This window comes from Pantherophis guttatus, chromosome 1, assembly GCF_059756535.1.
Source record: "Pantherophis guttatus breed Tessera chromosome 1, ASM5975653v1, whole genome shotgun sequence".
Taxonomy (NCBI): domain Eukaryota; kingdom Metazoa; phylum Chordata; class Lepidosauria; order Squamata; family Colubridae; genus Pantherophis; species Pantherophis guttatus.
In genome coordinates, this window is record NC_142063.1 from 245227093 (window position 1) to 245250425 (window position 23333).

Here is a 23333-nt window from a genome sequence, read left to right on the forward strand (position 1 = left end):
ATCTGGAAGTCTTGTAAAAATCCATGGAACAAGTTACTGGAACTTGCTAGTCATGACTGATTTCAGTGGGACTGAAGTACTGTTACCTTTGCTTGGATCTAATCCAACTCAGCACATACAAGGAAATGTCAATCTGGGAATATGATTTTATTCTGTTAATTTCATGACTTGCAGTAAAAGAAAAAACACAATGTAACACATTGTGACACAATGTAATACTCTTCAGGAAAAAAAACAAAAATATTTTAATGTTTACTGAACATATATTTAGTGGAACTATATAATCAATGTTTTTGATCAACTAAACAATGATTAAAGAAAAAAATTATAATCATTGTTATAATGAAATTATTTGGGTGTCACTGTATTTGAAGATACTAATCAACATACGATAGAGCTTAGTATATAATTCAAATAAAAATATAGATAGTATATTTAATATTTTCAACAGTTTAAAAGCTGCAGTAATTTAACTGATAAAAATAATATGGACTTAAGTGTTTTGCACATTCCTCAATTCAAGTATTTTTTTGAAGTAGTGAGTATAACAGGTAATAGCACCACTTTTACTGATACAGAGTAAGATTCTATATTTCACAATCTCCACGCATACCAGTAGTTCTTTTATCAAGATTATACAGAAAACAATAATTTATATGAATAAAAAATGAAATCAATACTACAATCTTAACATAAACATTCATTAAATAACCCCATGATTATAATTTTAATTTTTACACCAAATCAACTACAAAATGAAAAATTATTTTAAAAAAGTAATAACTTGATTTTGAAATTTTTCCTTTCCTAATATTCAAACTTGATATAAGGAGTATCCATAAACATAGAAATTGTTGTGATTTTCCATTCTTTTTTAAAGAGGTATAACATTTTAAAATTGGAGATTTGAAATATTTAAAAATTGATTAATTTCCAAATGATAAAGGTCCCTATTGAGAACTGTCTTAAAGAAGTTAATTACTATTTAAAATTAATTAAAAAATAACATTATCTAATTATTTCCACTGATGAATATTATATTTAGATGATATATTATTAGAGCAACTCTTAATAATTTGTGGTTCCTTGTGATCCAGTTTAGTTAGGTGGTAACTGAAAAAAAACAGCAAGAAATCTAAGCTACATAAAGGCATACTAAAATGGAGTTATAAAATATATTTTTCCGCCATATGCATTTGTTTCAGTAGGGCTTTTAAAAGAGACTCTCACTGGATTATAACTTCCAACTTCTTACCCATTCCTGCATGTGTAAACACATATGAAAGAAAAAATGTATTGATCAGTTGTCCTAGTGCTAAACCAATTGACCTCTCAAGCTACTTCAAAATAACTGAAGTCACCATCTTTGGAAACTTAAAATATCACTTTTTTGCTTTCTTGGCTTTTTTCAATATGTCACATTTTTTTCTATTTGGACGTCTGCATCTTTCATCAATGCTTGGTATACATTCATAATGCCAAACTTCATCCATCTTTTCAACAGGATAAACAGCTTCAACATAATGGCGGATGAGTCTCAGTCTGACAGGATCAAGCTGCTTCTTGTTACAAGCCCCTGAATGGTTGTATTGCAGTCTGAGGTTATCTGAAGTAAAAAGCTCTGGAAAAAGTCTTACTAAGAGTCTGGCAGCAAAGTTACCAACTGAAAGACTTTGTTGTACTATCTCTCTTACCTCTTTATCAGACAGCAAATATAGAGAAGGCACAGAAAAGTCTGGTGGAGGAACAATAAGTTCCTCAAGTGGTATCTTGCAAAAGTCTTTGTTGCTTCTTTCGGGAGGCAATGGTGGCCCTTCAAATTCCTCTTTAAATCGTTCTGGATTTATTGCATAGGTCAGGAATTCTCTCCTCTCAGGTCCCGGTATATGGACTTTTCGCTGCAACTGGTATGTGCGTCTCTGTTCAGTATCTCTCCGACGACATCTTTCATCCAGTTTCCCAACAAATTCCAGTGTCCATACTCTATCATTCTTAGCTCTTGGATACAGCATTTGCACGTAGTGTCGAATCAATTTAATTCTAATAGGATCAAGTTGTTTTTTGCCTAGTGAGCCACTACAATTGTATTGTTTCCTTAAGTTTTCAGGAGTAAACAATTCAGGAAATAAGTGAACTAGCAATCGAGAAGCAAAATTACCTATAGACAAGCTACTTTCATATATATTCTTAAGCTGCTCCTTACTTAACAGATAATCTGAGACAGGAACATCAAAATCAGGGGAAGGAATATCAAGTTTATCAAAGTCTATGGGAACAAGCCAAATCTTTTTTGATCTTCTACCCGGTCTTTCATATTCAAAATTATCTTCTACTTTTATAACTGACACATCATCAGGCAAACTTGAAGAATCGTAGCAATCATCTCTTATCTGTTCATTCTCACTGTCATCCATATACATGCTTTCAAGTTCATCATTTATTCGCTGAACACAATGCTGTAACCAAGCCTTTCTCTCCTGCATAGCAGGAAAGTATATCTCTGTATATCTGCGGATTACTTGAAGTCGCTGTGGATCAAGTTCTTGTTTTCCACACTCTCCATAACAGCTGTATCTTTCAGCCAATTTTCTATGATCAAAGAGTTCTGGAAACAATCTGTGTAGCAAAAACACACAAAATTCTCCAGGAGATGATGCTTCATCTAAAAATTCATTTATATCCTGAGCATCAAATACCCATTCTGAGGCAACAGAAGTATTTCTATCAATAGGTAGAATTTCATCATCATCATCATTAATATGATCAGACTCATAAAAACTGGAGGACTGTACATCTGGTTGACTATTTTCCATATCTCTCTGAGCCCAAAAACTATTGAAAAAGTCATTGACCTGAGGCAAACATTCTGCTTGCCAAACAGCAGGATTTTTCACAGATGGATAACAGACTTCCACATAATTTCGGATGAGCTGCAGATGAAGTGATTCAAGTTTCTTTTTGTTAAGATAACCACATGTGGTGCAGGCCTTACTTAATTCATCCTCACTAAAGAGTTCTGGAAAAAGTTGTACAAGTAATCGGCAAGCCAGATCACCACCTGATGTACTTTGATCCATAATTTGTTTGAGTTCTGAGGCAGTCAGTTGATACTCAGGAGGGGGCTTGAATTCTGCAACAGCATCTATTGGGCTGACATGTTTCTTAATTCTACTGACTTCTAGTGACAGCAGATCTACTTTGCTATGCAGTTGAGTCATGTTAGAATTTAATGTATTCAGTGTATAAAACATTTTTTGTATTAAAGAATAGATATTTGAATCAGATTCGGCAGTAATATTGCTTGTTTCTCTTTTCCGCTGCTCACTCAAAGTCCTAAGATTGGAGGGACTGCTAGGATTAATCTTTTCAAATAACTCAAAGGTGGTAAACTGTTCTGTTCCTGGCAAGGTCTTCTTCTCTGTAATTTTGTGAGAGATCCCATAAAGAGGTTTCTTATATGAAGGCATAACTGTGTTATTCAAAGTTTCTTCACAAATCCATGTTAAACTGGAATTTTTGCTCTTGCTTGGCTGTTCAACATCTTCCTGAGTATGTAATCCATCTCTGCATTTCAAGTTTGAGGTCTGATCCTTTCAATAAACAAACAGGTCATTAGTTTAAAATACTTTTGAATAAATTCTTAACTTATCCTTAACGAACAAGTAATACATTATCTGAATTTAAACAATGCATTGATTTAATTTAATTTGTCATAAAATCAGTTGTAGATTAGGTTAGTTGAACTTAGTTCTCTAAAAGTCAATAACATTCCATTAAATCATAAATTATTATATCTATTGACTAAGTGCAACTAAATTAATCTTAATTTAACTAGCATTAACCAGAATATTATTTTAGTAGGCATTTGTTACTGCTTACTATTTAGATCAGAAGACAACCCTGAATGTGTTGATATTCAAACAATAAAACAGAATTAATTATTTAACAGAATAACAAAAGAAGCATATATTAAAATTTCATGTAATATTACTTCTCTATCTTGTCAACCTAAGGTTGCTGGCTAAAACAGATTCCCAAGAAATTTTCCTCCTATAAATATATCTAGGTAACACTTGCATATCTGTCCATAAATGCATGCTTGTTTATGCTCAATGATCTGAGGTACTATTCCAAAAACTAGAAGGGCCAAGAAAAAAAATTGATATTAGTACCATTAATACTTATGGAATTCAAATGAAATGTCCATAAAATATTAGATTTGACAATGAAGATATTCAAGTGGTAGATAACTTCTGCCTTTTAGAATCAAACATTTTGAACGTCACTGATAAGATCATCTAGATCACAACCCACTTGATCTCTGAAGGAAGAGCAGTGTCTCCTGGTTAGACTGCATATGGCAGGCAGAGTCTCCCTGGAGAAGATGCTAAAAGTAACAGAAGACCCAAGTTGTAAAGGACTTCTTAGCAACCCTGAATTGGGCTCAAAGGTGTATTATTAACCACTGCAACTACCGCAAAGTAGGAATTAATTTGTTGGACAGGCTAGCAAACAGTTGCATTTTGTGGCACCTGAATTGTCTTCAAGGACAGCGCTACGTAAAGTAAATTGCAATAATCTATTCTAGAGAGGACAAGATTATGAGTTATGGTCTTGAATGCTTCTAGGTCCAAGGTGTTCAACTGAGAAATAATCACAACTGCCCAAAGGCTTTTCTGTCCACAGCCTCTATCTGCTACTCTAGCAGTAGCTATGAAAGAACAGAATAGAATGATAAAGACCTATATTTGCTATCCATATAACAACAGAATAACAGAGTTGGAAGGGATCTTGGAGATCTTCTAGGCCAGCCCTCTGCTTAGGCAGGAAATCCTACACCTCTTCAGACAAATGGTTATCCAATCTCCTCTTAAAAACTTCCAGTGTTGGAGTATTCACAACTTCTGGACGCAAGTTGTTCCACTTGCGTCCATTGTTCTGTCAGGAAATTTTTCCTTATTTCTAAGTTGCTTCTTTCCTTGATTAATTTCCCCATTGCTTCTTGTCCTACCCTCAGGTTCTTTCAGGGGTGGGTTCCACTTACGTTCGCTACCAGTTCTCAATGGGATTGTGTGCATTCACTTGCTTCACTTGTGTATGCACACTTCTGTGCATGCGCAGAAGCTTCTGCGTATGCACAGATTGCTTGTGATGACATCCAGGCGGGTGGGCAGAGCCTCCCGCCGCCGTTACTATCGGTTCGCAAGAATCGGACTGAACCGGTAGCAACCCACCACTGGGTGCTTTGGAGAATAGTTTGACTCTGTCTTCTTTGTGGCAGCGCCTGAGATATTGGAACACTGCTATCATGTCACCCCTAGTCCTTCTTTTCACCAAACTAGACATAATCCAAGGGACTCTCACATTGCACACTGTTTGCTTCAGAGGAAATCCAACCCTGTTCAGAGCAAAGGATATTATCAGAATATTCATGAAACTACAACATACAATAGCAACTCCATCCTGCTGGAATTCAAGTAGAATCTGAACAAGTTGGAGAACTGAAAACAGAAAGGTTCTTGAACAGATAGAAATATAAGATTCTACAATTTCATTTCTACAATAAAAAATATAGGGCATTAATATAAAATATGTGATTTGCAGCTTGAAGCACTACATCAGAAAATGAGTGAGATATTCACAATAAACTGAACATGAGCCAGCAGTACGAACCAGCTTCTCAAACTGCAAATTAGTTACTCCCAATTTTGGGGTGCATCAAAAGCACTGAATCTTATTCATCAATGTTGAGAGGGGGTGGGGGAGCCCTTACCTGACCCTAAGTTATCTTCTCTTAAATTTGTCTAAATATACTGCAGGTTGCAAAACAGGATATAGTGGCTTAGTGTAGGTGCTCCAAGTTAATAATCACAGTCCATCTGCTTTTCCCTTCCAGTCTGATCCTTATAATTTTCTCCTTTCCTCTCAATCCTTCCCCATTTCTTATTAATCATAAATCCCTCTGCAGGGTAATGGTATGAGTTTTGTGCCTTCTAGGCTTATCATGACCCAAGTATGAAAACCACTGTCAGATTAGTGCCAAGGTGACACATGTTTAAAGCTACCTAGGAACTCATTGAGTAATTCTGAGCTATTTGTTTTTTCTAAGCCTAACCTTCTCCACAGCATTAGAGTTCAAGTGAAAAGTGTTCTGTTAAATTTAAATGATCCTGCTAGATTTGACCTTAAATATTTTTAGAACTTTTATATTTTTAACAATAATGTTTAAGGTTATTTTAATGTTCAAAATTCTAATATTATCTTAATTGTGATTTTATTATAGGAAGCCACCCTGAGCATTGTGAGATAATATGGAAAAGTATACATCTAAATAAATTATGGTTGTATAAAACATATCACATAATAAAACATATACGCAGAAGCAAAACATTTCTTCTCGGAAGCATTAAAACAGCTTAGTCCTCTGAAAGACTTGCCACAGTTGATTCAAGCTTTTCCCCAGTACCTGTGGAAGTGTTGCTTGAATACACCTATCATTGTCATCTTCATCATCCTTTTATTTTGAAGAAAAGGGATTTATATAATGCTCCCCCCTACAATTTTCCATACAACAACTACCATGTAAGGTGGTTGGGCTGAGGTGGCTGGGCTGAGGCAGGGGTGTCAAACTGGCGGTACACAGGCTGGATGCATCACATGCAGGCTACGCCCGCCCCAGCTCCGCGAATGGAAAAAATGTCACAAAACTTCATGTGATGACTACGGAGTTTGACATCAGTGGGATACGGTGACTCAAAATCATTCAGTTGGCTTTCACATCTAAGAGAGCACTAGAACTCACAGTCTCCTGGTTTCTAGTCCAGTACCTTAACTACTACACGAAACAGTGTATTTTACATGCACAATCAATTGGCAAATCCATCGAAGCAGCGACATCAAACTTTCTGGAGAGAACAACAAGCCACGATGGTGCAGTGGTTAGAGTGAAGTACTACAGGCTACTTCTGCTGCCTGCCAGCTGCCTGCTATTTGGCAGTTCAAATCTCACCAGCCTCAAAGTTGACTCAGCTTTCCATCCTTCCAAGGTGGGTAAAATGAGGACCCAAATTGTTAGGGACAATATGCTGACTCTGTAAACGGCTTAGAGAGGGCTGAAAAGCACTGTAAAGTGATATATAAGTCTAAGTGCTATTGCTATTACTATTAACTGTTCAAGGAGAAATGTTTTGTTCATGCTAACTCACTTCCTAAAGTGCACCTTTCAAACAATCTGCATTTCAGATATTTCACATATCAGACTGATTTGCTTGGATCCTAATTAATATCACCAGCAGGAAAAAAAATGTGACTTATTTTTACTCTGCTCTTTCAGAGTACCTTTGTTTCACCTATCTGCAAGGTTAGATTTCCCACTGGAACAGTGAATATATATGTAAGAATCTGGAAAATTATTTCCTTTATTTATTTCCTTTAATCATTGGCTTCCCCCATTCAATATAATGATTTCTATGAACAGAAGTCCTTCAATGAACCTTTAAATCTAAGCTACCATGTATAACAACTGAATTAATAAGATGTCCAAATTGGTATCTCTTTGTAAATAACTATCTTCTGGTAAAGGAAATACAGGAAATGTCAAAGAAGCTGCAGATGGCAATATTGAGTTAATGAAGACATCAAAATAATGCAAAATGCTTATATAAATTTGTATCTGATATACATTATTTCTTGAATTTCTCCATCTAGGAGGTCATAATTCATACTAATATTTTGCATTGTTTGTGTGTCTTCAGTAATTCAGTACACAACAGATTTCTATATTTTGCAAACACATTTTGTCTCACATCAATATCAAATTGTAAAATGGAAAACATAAAAACATATGTGAATATTCACACTTTAAAATCTGATGGTTTTTTTTACTAGCCTAATGCTTATTCAATATTGCAAAGGCAAACATGCACTGAACATTCGATCTTAAAAACACAGGAAATAAGTTTTATTGTCCCAGAAAAAATAGCTGAAATATTCCCATATATTTTCACTAACCCAAGATTGTATATATATCAAGGCTCAAGATATAAGAGCAATGATTAATCTTTGAGAAGCAGTTGCACAAAACAATGTCAGATACTTACTTAAACTTTGTATATTGATAAAACCTGTTTATTCTAATTTCTGCCATAATTGCAATAAATAATAATGATAAAAATATGAAGAAACAGACATATTATATAAATCACTAGTTTCAATATATAAAATCTGCTTTAATGTAGTGCACTTCATGTATTAAATAAATGTTATCTAATAAGTTTTAAAACTCTGTTTTGAATCTTGTCTTTTGAACTTTTGAATATACTATTTATACAGTAGTTTCTTCCATAATGCAAGAACTGAACTTCACAGAAAAAATTATTTCAGTATGAAGAAATACACTTCACTGTTGATATAAATATATATCATAAATGTATATTTATCAATAATCCCAGAAGGATAAAACAATACATTTAAAATGCTATATGCAAGAAGTTACCTCTTGTGCAATGCCTCTTTTTTTCACACTTGCCAGGATTTCTTTGTGGTTTCCTGAACCATCCAAACCAAATGAGGTTCGTTTTCGCTTGTTGATGTCTTGTAGGCAAGTTATTAAACCATCCAGTGAATTTTTTTCAGGTCTTGAAATCACAGAGCAGTCTAGCACCTCATCTTCTTTATCAGTTTCTCCTTTCATATTATTTTTAATACCTAATTTAAAGAAAAATAGTAAGACAGACATCACAGGAAATTCATAAACGACTAATTCCAGGCACGTGTTTTGATATGATATACACTGGATATAAAAAATATAATGAATGGTGGAGGGGGTAAGATCAGCTTACTTAGATTTTCACTTCTTTGCTTTTCTGCATTTCTTTTCTTTTTGGGGGGTGGGGGTGGAGAAGGGCTTTTCTGCACTTTGTATTATGTTGCCTAACCTGAAGAGAATAGAATGAGGATATTGTATACACTCATACCTATACTGGATATAAAAGGTCTATACACCCCTGTTAAAATGCCAGATTTTTCAGATGTAAAATAATCAGACTAAGATAAATCACTTCAGAATTTTTTCAACCCTTACCGTAATATATAAGCTGTATAATTCAACTGAAAAACAAACTGAAATCTTTTTTTCTGGGGAAATAAAAATAAAAATGTACAATAATATGTATAACATCCTCTTATAAGTAGGAATGTAGTTGAGTTCAGAATTAACCAATCACATTCAAACTGATGGTAAATAATAGTCAGTACACAGGGGCCATCAATTCAAGTTACTCTGATCAAGCCCATATAAAGTTCAGCTGTTTTAGTAGGATTTTTCTGACATTTATTCAGTTGCCTCTTACAGCAAAAGGCCTGGTCTGCAAAGAGCATACAAAGCATCAAATGGATCTCATTGTTGGAACGTATCAGTCAAGAGAAGGATACAAAACAATTTCCAAGTTTATGGTTTGATGAGACCAAGGTTGAACCTTTTAGCCATAATTCCCAAAAGCGTATTTGGTGCAAAAACAACACTGTGCATCACCAAAAGTTCACCATACCCACAGTGAAACATGGTGGTGGACAGCACTCTGCTTTGGGGCTGCTTTTATTCAGCTGGAGCTGGGGCTTTAGTGAAGGTAGAAGAAATTATGAACAGTTCAATAATCAGTCAATTTTGAGACAAAATCTTCAAGCTGCCGCTAAAATGCTGATGATGAATTTCACCTTTCAACACAACAATCATCCAAAGCATACCTCCAAATCAACAAACAAATGGCTTTACCAACAGATCAAAGTTTTGGAATAACGAAGCCAAAGCTTGGACCTGAACCCAGTAGAAAATTTGTGGGGTGATTTGTAGGAGGCTGTGCACAGGAGATATCTTCAAAATCTGGCAGATTTGGAGCGCTTTTGCAAGGAAGAGTGGGCAAAGATTCAAAAGGCAAGATGTGCCATACTGATAGGCTTCTACTCCGAAAGACTGAATGCTGTCATAAAATCAAAAGGTGCTTCAAAATATTAGTTGAAGGGTGTGCACATTTGTGCAACCACATGGTTGGCTTCAACTTGTCTGAAAAACATCTAGGAGGCCCATTCCTTCTTTTCAAACCCTACCCTTTCCCCTCTATAGGAAAAAACTGATTAAAAAAATAAAGAAACCCTGAAAGGATAAAAGGGAAAATTTTACAATCTCTGCAAGGTTTTACATCAAATTCAGTTACTGGCAATATGTTATGCTAATAATAATGGAAAAGACAGGGGGCATTGAAGGAAAGAAAAAAAAAATCTAACCTTTCAACTTCAAAAACTGCAACCTTCCTGTAAAAACCACTCCCACACCAGCTTCAATCAGGCTTTAAATCACTCTCCTATGACAACGATTACAATGAATATGCAAATACTAATCTATGAATTCAATATCTCGCTTATGAATGTATGCTAGAGATTATATGTCTATAGTAAGATGGTGTTGCCATCTGAAATATGGTCCTATCTCTTTGGGGCTATGACACTCCTCAAATCTTATCTGGACTCACTTTGACCTTCAGATTGAAATATTTTTTACATTTGACTTCAGGCATATTTCATATTGCTGATATAGTACAGTAGAATGATCAAGAACCAGTGAACCTTCCAATCATAATTTTGCTAATACTTTCTCATAATAAAAGTGTTAGGTTATCATCTATTTTTATTTAGAACTGAACATGTATAAAATCTCCATTTTCTCACAATGTACATGTTAGAATAATTTTAAAAAAATTAATAGGAGAGTGAAAAAATAACATTTATACATTAAACTGCCCAATTCATTGTTACAATACTTACATCATAATAAATATTGGCTTTAGTTACATAAATATTATAATTTGATAAAGAAATATATTTAAAGAACAGTACCATCAGTATTATCTTCATCATCAAATAATTCAGCTGAATCCATATTCTGTTCCTCTGTATTAATAGAACAAGAAAAAAATAGAAGACAAAATGTAAGCACAATGTAAATCCATGACAAAAATGTAGCATTTCTGGTGCATAAGTAAGATGTACATCAAGTTGTAGGCCACACTTAAGTTTTAGGCAACAATGAATATACTGTAATTCTATGCAAGGACAACATTTGCTTGTGCTGTTTGATAGGCTAGTATAAAATATAAAATATGTTGCTTGGGTCATGAATTAATATTATTATTAAGAATGTAAAAAAATTACAATAGTGTCAGATTTCATCAAAGCTGTTGTTGGTGTGTTGGTTCTTTCAGAGACTAGCAACATAGATATTCCTAATCTAAGCAGAAGACATTAATAGTATTCATGACAGACTTGGATCCAACTGAGTCTTCCTGTGAGTGAGACTTCTTCCATTAAAGTCATTTCAGTTAAATTGATTTTCCACAATGAAAGTTAGTGGGGGATGGAGGGAAGATATTTTCTTTTCTTTTTATCCTATTTCTAATTTTATTACAGGAATATCAAGCTTTTTAGAGTAGCTTTTAAGTAAAGACAAAGGAGATTTGGAGCAATTATTTCCATAAAAAGAACTCTGCATTCAAGAAACTAACACTGGATTGGAAATCTTAGGGATACATTTGATCTATTAAATTCCTTTGGAACAATTAGTTCTTTGTAAGAAAAAGGATCATCTTATATTCATTCTAATTACTTAGGCTGCCATGGGTCCTAGCTGTTGAAATCAATTCTTTCCAATATCTGAAACAAACAAAAGTATTCAACAGAAATAGTCGGTGGCTGTGCATCTTCCAATCCTCTGCAACTGCTTTAAGTGCATTCTTTTTCATTTATTACAACATAAAATAACATAACAAAACAGGGAGGGAAACAATTGCAAATATCCCCTCCTTTTTTTCTAGTAAGGAAAATCATGTCTGATATCAAATCATCAGTGGGAAGCTTTTACTTACTCAATGACTATGAAGTTATTGTATGTGAAGGTATACACATTTGTCATTGCTTTGACACTAAATAAGTACTTTCTAATTTTATTCAAATAGAATAGAACAGTTGGTTGAAATGTCACCAGGATTTGACATAACTGTTAATGTAAATAGGCTAATATGTTCTTAGACTATGGGACATAATATAGACCAGTAGTTTGTTTATCTAAATGCACGCCCATTTGGCTATTTAAAAAATAAAACTAGATTCATTCATGGATGTTTCCTTGTTTTTCTCAAGCTTTATTTAAGCAATCAGACTTCCATTCATGAGAAACAAAAGTGTATAGTGTGCACAAAAAATCTATGCTTTCCCTCCTGGTCTACACATACACCATTTCAGTCCATTTTATTCTTCAATTTCACCTATTCAGTTGAATGGTCTTGAAGGGAGATTTTAGGTACATTAATTATAGCACCAATATACCAAAACAGCAAAAGGGTAATTAAAATTTTGATTTTAGAAAGTTACAAATGAACTAAGGAAACAGATAAATTTGAAATAAGATTTGGAATTAATAAAATTATTAATACAAAATCCTTCCTATGGAAAAATTCTTTTCTTTTGAATGAAAAAATAAAACAAAATAGTAACCCTCACGTTAATGGTCATATTATGACCATTTGAAGTTACAGTGGGGCAAAAAAGTATTTAGTCAGCCACCAATTGTGCAAGTTCTCCCACTTAAAAAGATAAGAGAGACCTGTAATTGTCATCATAGGTAGACCTCAACTTTGAGAGACAAAATGAGAAAACAAATCCAGACAATCACATTGTCTGATTTGGAAAGAATTTATTTGCAAATTACGATGGAAAATAAGTGTTTGGTCACCTGCAAACAAGCAAGATTTATGGCTCTCACAGACCTGTAACTTCTTCTTTAAGAGGCTCCTCTGTCCTTCACTCATTACCTGTATTAATGGCACCTGTTTGAACTTGTTATCAGTATAAAAGACACCTGTCCACAACCTCAAACAGTCACACTCCAAACTCCACTATGGTGAAGACCAAAGAGCTGTCAAAGGACACCAGAAACAAAATTATAGACCTGCACCAGGTTGGGAAGACTGAATCTACAATAGGCAAGCAGCTTGGTGTGCAGAAATCAACTGTGGGAGCAATAATTAGAAAATGGAAGACATACAAAACCACTGATAATCTCCCTCGATCTGGGGCTCCACGCAAGATCTCACCCCGTGAGGTCAAAATGATCACAAGAACGGTGAGCAAAAATCCCAGAACCACAGGGGAGGACCTAGTGAATGATCTGCAGACAGCTGGGACCAACGTAACAAAGGCTACCATCAGTAACACACTACGCCACCAGGGACTCAGATCCTGCAGTGCCAGACGTGTCCCCCTGCTTAAGCCAGTACATGTCCGGGCCCATCTGAAGTTTGCTAGAGAGCATTTGGATGATCCAGAAGAGGACTGGGAGAATGTCGTATGGTCAGATGAAACCAAAGTAGAACTGTTTGGTAGAAACACATGTTTGGAGGAGAGAGAATGCTGAGTTGCATCCAAAGAACACCATACCTACTGTGAAGCATGGGGGTGGCAACATCATGCTTTGGGGCTGTTTCTCTGCAAAGAGACCAGGACGACTGATCCGTGTACAGGACAGAATGAATGGGGCCATGTATCGTGAGATTTTGAGGGCAAACCTCCTTCCATCAGCAAGGGCACTGAAGATGAAATGTGGCTGGGTCTTTCAGCATGACAATGATCCCAAACACACTGCCCGGGCAACGAAGGAGTGGCTTCGTAAGAAGCATTTCAAGGTCCTGGAGTGGCCTAGCCAGTCTCCAGATCTCAACCCCATAGAAAACCTTTGGAGGGAGTTGAAAGTCCGTGTTGCCCAGTGACAGCCCCAAAACATCACTGCTCTAGAGGAGATCTGCATGGAGGAATGGGCCAACATACCAGCAACAGTGTGTGCCAACCTTGTGAAGACTTACAGAAAAAGTTTGACCTCTGTCATTGCCAACAAAGGATATATAACAAAGTATTGAGATGAACTTTTGATATTGACCAATACTTATTTTCCATCATAATTTGCAAATAAATTCTTTCCAAATCAGACAATGTAATTGTCTGGATTTGTTTTCTCATTTTGTTTCTCATAGTTGAGGTCTACCTATGATGACAATTACAGGCCTCTCTCATCTTTTTAAGTGGGAGAACTTGCACAATTGGTGGCTGACTAAATACTTTTTTGCCCCACTGTATGGCAGCCATGGAATGGGTGCTTTTTGGTCCATTAACAATCCCCTTATAATTTCTGTCATAAATGATCATGCTGCCCTCCCTGAGATCAAATGACATGTCAGCCAACCAACTTTATGACCAGTCACAGTATTCCAATCATTCATGATATATTTTTGCAGGGCTCTGGGAAAAAATGCCCATTCAAATGAATGGGCATGCTTAACAAAAGTTGTGTTTGCTTAACATCTGCAGCATTCACTTAACAACCACAATGTTTGCTTAACGACAGCTGCAAAAAATGATGGAAAACTACTTCCAGTCATTAGAGTGTCTTGATTTATTACTGTAATTACTTATGACAGTAATTCCTGCTCAATTATGGTCATAAATCGAGGACTACCTGTAATAAAGTAAGTCTTTAAAAATTGAACACTAGAGGGAACTAGAAGGAACTAGAGATTACAATTAAAGGAGAAGAACAGTTAAATTCAATTTACAGTTACAGAGTAAAGCAAAATATCTTAAGATTGGACGTATTGAAGGATATTTTTAAACAATTGACCCAAAAGTTAATTTTAATAGTGTCTGCAGCTATAAATATACTGTGTCTAAAAGATGTTATGGAAGAGGAACAAGTTCTAGTTGACAAAATCAAGACTAAGTTTAAAGTGGATTTTAATATAACAGGTTATCAGAGTGACGTGGAAAAAGATATTACATTAGATACACAAAAGAAACCGGCTGATATCTTAATAAAAAAAAATACAAACAACAAAGACTGGCCTGTATAATTTTCCGATACTGGATTTACAAAAGAGGCTCGTTAAAAGTTTTGAAGAATTTTATGAGAAGGGATAAAAAAAAAATGAAATCAAATTTGAATGGACTAAAGATTATGATTACTAGAAGAAATATAAAGCTGTTTTATTTGATCAAGGCTAATACAGGTAGTCCTTAATTAATGATAATTGAGCCCAAAATTTCTGTTGCTAAGTAAGACAGTTATGTGAGTTTTGTCTCATTTTGTGACCTTTGTTGCCACCGTTGTTAAGTGAATAACTGAAATTGCAAAGTAACATGGTTGTAAAGTGAATTTGGCTTCCCCATTGACTTTGTTTATCAGAAGGTTGCAAGTGGTGATAATATGACCCAGGGGCACAGCAACCATAGAGCTAGTTAGCATATTTAACTAGCTAAATATGAGCTAGTTCCCAAGCATCCAAATTTTGATGATGTGACCATGGGGATGCTGGAGCGGTCATGTGAAAAACAGTCATAAATCACTTTTTCTTTTCCTTTGTAACTTCAGTCACTAAAGAAATGGTTGTAAACTGAGTACTCCTTGTATAAATCCGTTGTTATCTTTGAAAACTTTCATGGACTTTTGTTGGCATCAACACTGAAATGATGATGTTTTATGGATTTATTTATAAAGATATTAGATATGGGAATAAGAAATCATTTGCTATATTTTAAGAGATGATAAGTTCCTAAAATTATTTATACTTGCGATGAATATGGGAAGTCATTTCGTTATTATATATTTTTTCTTTTCTTTTTCTTTGCTATATTCTTTTTTTTTCCTTTTCTGGTTCTCAATTTTTCATTTTCTTCTTTCTTTTCTACACTTTTTTTTATTCTTTTAGTTTTTTTAGTTTGTTTCAGGTTGTTTGCTATTGTAATTATAATTCTTAATAAAATTACCACTAAAAAGGAAAGTAAAATGATGCCAACTGTGGGGTTTACAAAGAATTTTAAAGGGCATTAACAGTAAACCATTTCTTTTTGAGAATAATGTCTTATGACTAAGTATTATAATGCAATTCCTTAGATTATGAACTTGTGCACATGTGATAGTGAAAGGATCCATCCAAGGTTCCATATTATCCAATATAATATTATGAATTGCTACAAAACACTTTCATAAATGTGTGCAGCAAGCAATTATGACTGTAATCCTATTCATGCTTACATTATTATAAATGATGTGAAGGTATTAACATCTGTAATATGTAAAGAGGCCTATCATTAGCCAGTTTCCATTACCCAAAATCTCTTCTATATTCCTATGGTGTCACTGCTGCTACAATATACTATCATAAACTTACAGAATAATAAAGATAAGTATAAATAATAAAGTATAAGAGGACAAGGGGGGAAAAGCCAGCTGTCTGAGGCATTATTTCCCTTGCCATTCCAGTTTACCCTACCACTGGCATTTACCTGAATAAGGGATGCTTATGAACATTAGCTGTCACAACAAAGTAATTCCCAGGTAGCTTGAGTCTCTTAGGTGTGTACCCCACAAATTAAAAAAAACAACATTGTTCTCTCCAGTAGTGATAATGATAGCTACTGTGTGACTTATCTGATCACCAAACGAAATGACAGTTGCAAGAAGTAGCCACATTCACTTGCTTAGTCGAAATAACAGCTATCTCTGCGCACCAAAAACAAGCAAGTGAAGATGCTTTTTTGCCACATGAAATTTTCATGGCTTCCTAAGGAATTAAAATGTGTCCTACTCTTTGGAAAAGCTAATGCAGATCCCTATTGGGGAGCCTCAAGCAATAACTCTTATGACGTCCTCTTTTCTTCACCTTCTCATGAAAATCTAATCTCAGCCACAGCTAAAAAGCTTGCACCTGTTGAGCTAATAGTAAAAAGAATTCAGGACAGAAAGACCGATCGGGGCAATGAACTAAAGGGGCAAATTGTTTGCCTATGTGTTGTATGAAGTGTGGCATCTGAAAGCGGGTTCAGGACACTCAACCTTCACTCCCTCTCAAGACAACACACAGATGCTTCAGCAACTGGGGGCAGTGGAGCACCAACTATGCTTGTTCATCCCCTCTCCTATACTCTGGAGTCAGCAACATCTCAAATTTACCCCACTGCTTCCAATCCTCCCTACCAAGTCCCTATTTCTGCCAGCACTATCTTGCAGTATTCTTTCAGCAGGTTCTCTCTTACGTCAGGTTCCATCTATGGATAGAACAGGCCCATTTGTCATAAAAGTTGGCCTTGAAGTCATGCCTCTGTGCTTGCTCCTCTGAGCTTCCTATCTACCTTGCTCTGCTCTTAAGAATGTTATTTCTTAAGTCTCTGGCCAATTCGACCACGAGGACTAAAAAGCCCAGCGCTTATCCCGAGAGAACTATTTAGGCAGTGGTGGGATTCAGCCACTTCGCACCACTTCGGGCGAACCGGTTATTAACCTTCTGAGCAGTTTGGTGAACTGGTTGTTGGAAGAAATCATTAGGACAGAGAACCAGTTGTTAAATTATTTGAATCCCACCACTGTATTCAGGTCAGGAAAACTGGTCCAGGAAGGGAAAGTAACCTAAAAGTCTGTAGATTCTCAGTCATCCAGGTCAGAGGTCTCCAACCTTGGCAACTTTAAGCCTGGAGGACTCCCAGAATTCTGGGAGTTGAAGTCCTCCAGGCTTAAAGTTGCCAAGGTTGGAGACCCCAGATCCAGGTCACGGTTGTCGCAAAACCTTTGTCTAAAGTAAACTGGGGTGCGAAGACATTCAGCACCCCCCCCTCCCCCTTTACCCGATTTGCGAGACAGCGCTTCGGGTCACGTGGCTATTCTTTTTTTTCTTCCCCCACACACCTCCCCCACCAAATGGCCGACGCGAGGGACACCATTCCTCGCAAACTTGTCTGGCAAGGGGAGAAACTTTAAAGAACTTAATCGGCAACGGTGGCGCGGTCGGCAGGCGCAGCAACGTTGCCAGCCCCCCCTCCCCCCAGTAGTCGCAAAAGAGGATCCCGTTGCCATCCGGGGAGCAGTTTCTAGGCAACGGGAACGGCGGAGGTGGGACTTGGAAGAAGCAAACTGGAGAGAAGGCGGACTGGGGCCACGGCCGGGCTCGCTGGCTACCCGCTGAAGCGCGTTTTCCAACCGGCCCTTCCTAGCAGCGCGTCTCCCTTCCCCTTTGCTTGCGGCAGCTGCCACAAGGCTTGCCTTTCCTGGCCCCCGCCCCCACAATCCCGCGGTAGCCCCCCTCAGTGGGGAAGCTGGAAGCCCGGCAGGAGGAGGGGAAATAGCCTTTCCCTTCCTTCCTTCCTTCCTCCCGCTGACCGAAGGCGGTAGGGGTTGGTGGCGGCGGCCGGGCTGCTCGGCCGCCAAAGCACAGCCATGGCTCCCACAGTCACTCTGCGCCAGCAGGGGAGACCGCCCGACGCGCCCGCGGAGCGAGTCGGTCATCCCGGCACAGCGCACACCGCAATGAGATAACGCGCCAGGGGGGCCGGCCTGGGGGCCCCCAAGCTGAGAAAGTTGGGGAGAGGGAAGGGGGCTTACCTGGCTCCGTCTTAGGCACTGTGGAAAAAAGGAGGGTGGGGACTCTTGGTCTCGGGTGGGTTTGTGGGTGTTTTTTTTAAAAAAATAAATAAATATATATATATATATTAAAAAAAAAAAAAAGAACGGCCGTGTCTGGCTTCCCCCAGCTTTCCCACCCCCTTGGCGCTTTGTGTGTGTGTGTGTGTGCGCGAGTGTGCGCGCGTGTATCTGTGTGCGAGAGGGTCCGCGCGCTCCGCTCTCGCGTGACGTGACGGGACCGTGTGTCATTTCCGCACAAGGACACTGGGCCCCGAGGAACTGCTGCGGCCACCCGGGACATAGAATGTGCAGGGGAGGGGAGGAAGAGGAGGAGGAGGGGGGGGGGCGCCAGGCGGGCTGACAAAGTCCAGCCATTGCCGCCGCGCGCGCCCGCCCGCGCGCTCGAGAAAAAAAAAAGAGAGAGACTCCAGTGCCCTCTTCGGTTCCACACGCATGCACGGAACGCACCCCCACCCCCCACCAGTCCTCCTCCTCCCGCGTGCACTTCTGAGCCCCGCCCACGTCCCCGTGGTTATGGGCTGGTGGAGAAAGCCGTTAGGGGACACTCTGCCACTCTCGTGCTCTTTCTCTCCGCTTCCGCCCCACGTTTCTCCCACCTCCCCCTCCCCCCCTTTTTCTTCCCACGGTGGACGCCGCCAAATCGTCGGCTTGGCGCGTCTCCCTTCCCTTTCGGGATCGGAGGCCGCGTGGTAGAGGCAGGGAAGGGGTTTTCCCCGGGTGGAAAAAAAAAAGAAAGGGTTGTGGCGCCCGCAAGTGCTACTTCTTTGGCCGGGCTGAACCTCTTACAGGGCACGCAGGTCGGGAGAATCCGCCATGGGCTAACTGTAAGCGTAGAGCTTACTTAGAAAAGCTTTCCCCGATCACTTTTGTAACCCACTCGGTGTGGGGCGGAAGGCAAGAGGTTGTTCTTGGTGGGTTTTTTTTTTTTTTTTTTTTTTTTTTTGAGTCGTGCTGCTGTTGCCTTTCGTGCTTGCGATGCGCCGATTTGTGAGCGGAAAATTGGAAGAATTCGCCCTCGAGTTGCTTAAGGCGCATCTTGGGAAAGCAGAAACACGTGAAAGACGCCTCTGGCTCGGTAGCCCTTGCAAGGCCATAAACAGGGTGCCTTGCATGGAGGCAATTTCCTGACACTTGCCACATAACGGATGTTAGGAAATATTAGGAAAATATCCTAATGATGACGGTTGAAAAGTATTTCTATGGACCTTACCACTTTTGCAATAACTATATGCTATCACAGTTGTGTGGTAAGGTTTCTTCAGTACTATGGTTTTCTTCAGGCGTTGGTTTTCTTCTTTTTTTATCCCACCTTTATAATTTTTATCAATAACTCAAGGAAACAAACATACCTAACTCTCCTTCTTTTTCCTCTTTTCCCCACAACAGCAGCCCTGTGAGGTGGGTTGGGCTGAGAGAGTGACTGGCTCGAAGTCACCCAACTGGCTTTCAGGACTAAAGGGGGACTAGAGCTTACAGTCTTCGGTTTGTAGCCTGATGATGTAACCACTAGACCAAATTGGCTCTTGTCTACAATATTATTTTAATAATTTTTTAATTAAATAATAAAATACGATCAACAATATTTATTGGAGTTATATACCTTCAAATCCTTATGGATTAAATTTGTAGCACTGCAGTATGTCATGGTGTAGGAAAAAAGTTACAGTGCAAAATAGTCAATAAAAGTTCAATTATATACAATAAATCACTATATAGCAAACTGTAACGCTAAATTAATGAAATGTTCCTTGACATAAGTCATCCAAATGCTGTTGTTTCATACCTGTAGCTGAACGTGTGAAAATTTTGTGCGTGCCATCATTTGCTTCCCCCCAATAAACTTCACAATAGACCTTTACAAACTTAGAAATATATAAATACATATGACTGTGTTACTGTTATAACATGTATCTGTAAATTGTAAAATAGCTTCATGGAAGGTGAATCCTGTTGGAAGAAATATCCTTCTGGGTTCAGTTCCAAGTGGGGAAAAAGACTGGATTCATGGAAGTTTGGAAGTTGCTTGGAAAGGTGGTTTATTAATGAACAGGATCACATGGCTTGAGTTCCTGAGCAGAAAAGGGGAGAGATGCTGAAAGTGCCTTGGTTTTATGCCCACTGTCACTGTTTTGACTTTGAGCTTGTATTCTGATTGGTTGTCAAACTCCTATGGGGCCATGCAGGGGCAACTCTGTAGGCTGTGTTTTGAGTTCCAGGCTTGGTTCAGCCTTGCTGTAGGTGATGTAATCTTCCCAGGTGCCTTGTGGTGAGTTCTGTTGCTAGATGAGTAGAGGGCTAATCCTACCTTTGTTATGTAGAATGGACTGGCTCAGGTCTTAATGGCCCATTTAAAAAGGTGGGGGGCTGAGCTTCTGCCTCCCTTTTAAGGGAAAATATTCTGCCCATTTAATATTTCCTAAAATATTTCATTTTTCTAGGAGAGGGGTGGGTGGTAACTTCCTACACTCCCTTTGAATTGGATCTTAAAATACCAGTTTTTCATGGGGTATTTGTTTTAACTTCTTAGGCCCCATTAAGTATTTAAATTAAAACCAAACAACTGTGCTATATACACCTAGCTGCCATAATCCCATTGAGTGCATGAGGCCTTAACTAATATTTAAATATTTGCCCTGAATGGCATATAATTAAACAATTTTACACAATACTAATATCCTTGCCACATTGCAACTTGCTGAGGGACTCCAAATTTATTGAGCTCTTATTGCTCTCTGAGTTGGCTCCTTGCTTGCAGACATTTCATTACCCAACTAGGTGTTAACCCACAATTGAATATACATTCCTTTTATATTAGCGTAAGAAGAAATATCCTCCTGGGTTCAGCTCCAAGTGGGGAAAAAGGCACTGGAAACATGGAGACTGCTTGGAAAGATGGTTTAATGGTGGACAGGATCACATGGTTTGAGTTCCTGAACAGAAAAGGGCAGAGATGCTGAGCGTGCCTTGGTTTTATGCACTCTCTGTGCTTTGAACTTCCTGGGGCCCAGAAAGAGTATCCTGATTGGTTGTCAGACTCCCGGGGAGGGGGTGGTGGTAGCTAGCCTTGCTGGCTGATGTAATCTTCCCAGGTGCCATGTGGTGAGTTTCTGTTGCTAGATGGGTTCTATTGTGTTGCAGATGATGGTCCTTTGACAAAGGATTAGGTTTCTGCCTCTGGCCCATTAACAAAAAGGGAGGAGGCAGGAAGGTGGGAGCTGCTTTGTCTTTAAAAGATGTTTTTCCATTTCTCATACAGGGAAACATAATATTCTGCCTTTTTAATATTTCCTAAAATAGTTCATTCTTCTAGGAAAGGGTTGGGTGCTGACTTCCTACATTAGTTATACTACTCTTAAGCATAAAATACAATAGTTATTTCATTTAAATTGCCAAGAAAAGTGGGCATTGCTCTTGGATGCTCTTTGTATTCTAGTTGTTATAATTATGTTGATTACATTTCTCTGCATTATTCGGAGTGAATCAAATGTGAAGTATCCTTTTTAAATATTCCACAGTCCCATTATTTTTCAGAAAGTAGACATTTTTAAGATTTATGACTTTGTTTACATTGTCACATCAATATTATTTATACAAAGTTTCATGTAGATGCTGTTTATTTAATCTATTATTGTTATATTCAATGCATACAAAATGTAGAAATACGTACAATCTACTATAATATATATATATATATTATAAACTCCAAATGTTATTATGAATTTATTTTAGCATATTATAAACCAAATCAGGATAATTTTGCTTGAAAATATCGACAACTTAATATACTGAAATCCAGTCTCCTAGGCAATGGATTTTAGTTATGATTAGTTTTCTTTACCCCATGTGATAAACTGAACTTGTTAGGATATATTTTTCACCTTCACATGTGAATAGAAACCATCGATAGTTATTAAAATTTGAAGTGTAACTAGTGTATTAAAATAATTGTGCTTAGTTCTGTAGTTTTTGTTAACCTGAAAATGTTTTACGTCATGATTTTTAGCAAACCATGGACACATAAAATAGAAAAAAAAGCAGATTTCTGTAAACCCACTATGTTTCTGAAATAAAAAAAAATCTAATTTGCACTACATCTAATTTCTACAATGTAGTATTGGCCTCAGGCATCACTGCTATTAGGGGACTTAGGCCCAGAAGGGACCCTGCAGGATCTTAGTTATCCATCCAGAATGTTATTTAATTTTTTTCTCTAAGATTGAAAAGAAATAATATGCAAGCCTACTTCAGGTATACTGCCCAATATTTGTAAGCTTGTTTTCCACATATTTTCATATCTATAAAATAAATATTTATATATTTGTAACCAAAGCATTTATTCAGAAGTGCTTTCTTCTTCCTTTTCAATGTCCTTAAATTACTCTTAGAGGCTAAGGAAAAAAATCTTGTAACTGATCTGTAATTGAAATATATTTTTTAAAGGAATCATGGTTAAATAAAAATTAGTACTAATGTTGGAAGAAATATCCTTCTGGGTTCTGCTCCAAGTGGGGAAAAAGACACTGGAAACTGCTTGGAAAGATGGTTTAATGGTGGACAGAATCACATGGCTTGAGTTCCTGAACAGAAAAAGGGACGAATAAAGCAAGTCCACGGGTTTTTATGCTCTCCCTGGCTTTGAACTTCCTGGGGCCCAGAAAGAGTATCCTGATTGGTTGTCAGACTCCCAGGGGGTGGGGGTCTTAGCTAGCCTTGCTGGCTGATGTAATCTTCTCAGGTGCCATGTGGTGAGTTTCTGCTGCTAGATGGACGCTATTGTGTTAGTTTCTGTGCTAGATGGGCCCTATTGTGTTGCAGATGAGTT

At 37.8% G+C, this 23333-nt stretch overlaps 1 protein-coding gene across 1 annotated transcript; it reads right to left on the bottom strand.

The window, feature by feature from the left end:
• Positions 1–405: 405 nt before the first annotated feature.
• BEND3 (BEN domain containing 3) lies at positions 406–18587 on the bottom strand. The gene is made up of 4 exons (XM_034409103.3): positions 18470–18587; positions 10891–10944; positions 8495–8706; positions 406–3590 (listed from the first exon to the last, which is right to left on the bottom strand). Exons 2-4 carry the CDS (start codon positions 10931–10933, stop codon positions 1383–1385), a joined length of 2463 nt encoding a protein of 820 aa, XP_034264994.2. The 5' UTR covers positions 10934–10944; positions 18470–18587; the 3' UTR covers positions 406–1382.
• Positions 18588–23333: the final 4746 nt, after the last annotated feature.

Bases quoted from the DNA above. Each gene is read 5' to 3' on its own strand.
- BEND3 (XM_034409103.3), bottom strand. From the start codon at position 10,933: ATGGATTCAGCTGAATTATTTGATGATGAAGATAATACTGATG. The intron at 8,707-10,890 runs GTACTGTTCTTT...TCTTTAAATTAG, and splicing joins TGATGAAGATAATACTGATG to GTATTAAAAATAATATGAAA. The intron at 3,591-8,494 runs GTAACTTCTTGC...GTTTATTGAAAG, and splicing joins AAAGAGGCATTGCACAAGAG to GATCAGACCTCAAACTTGAA.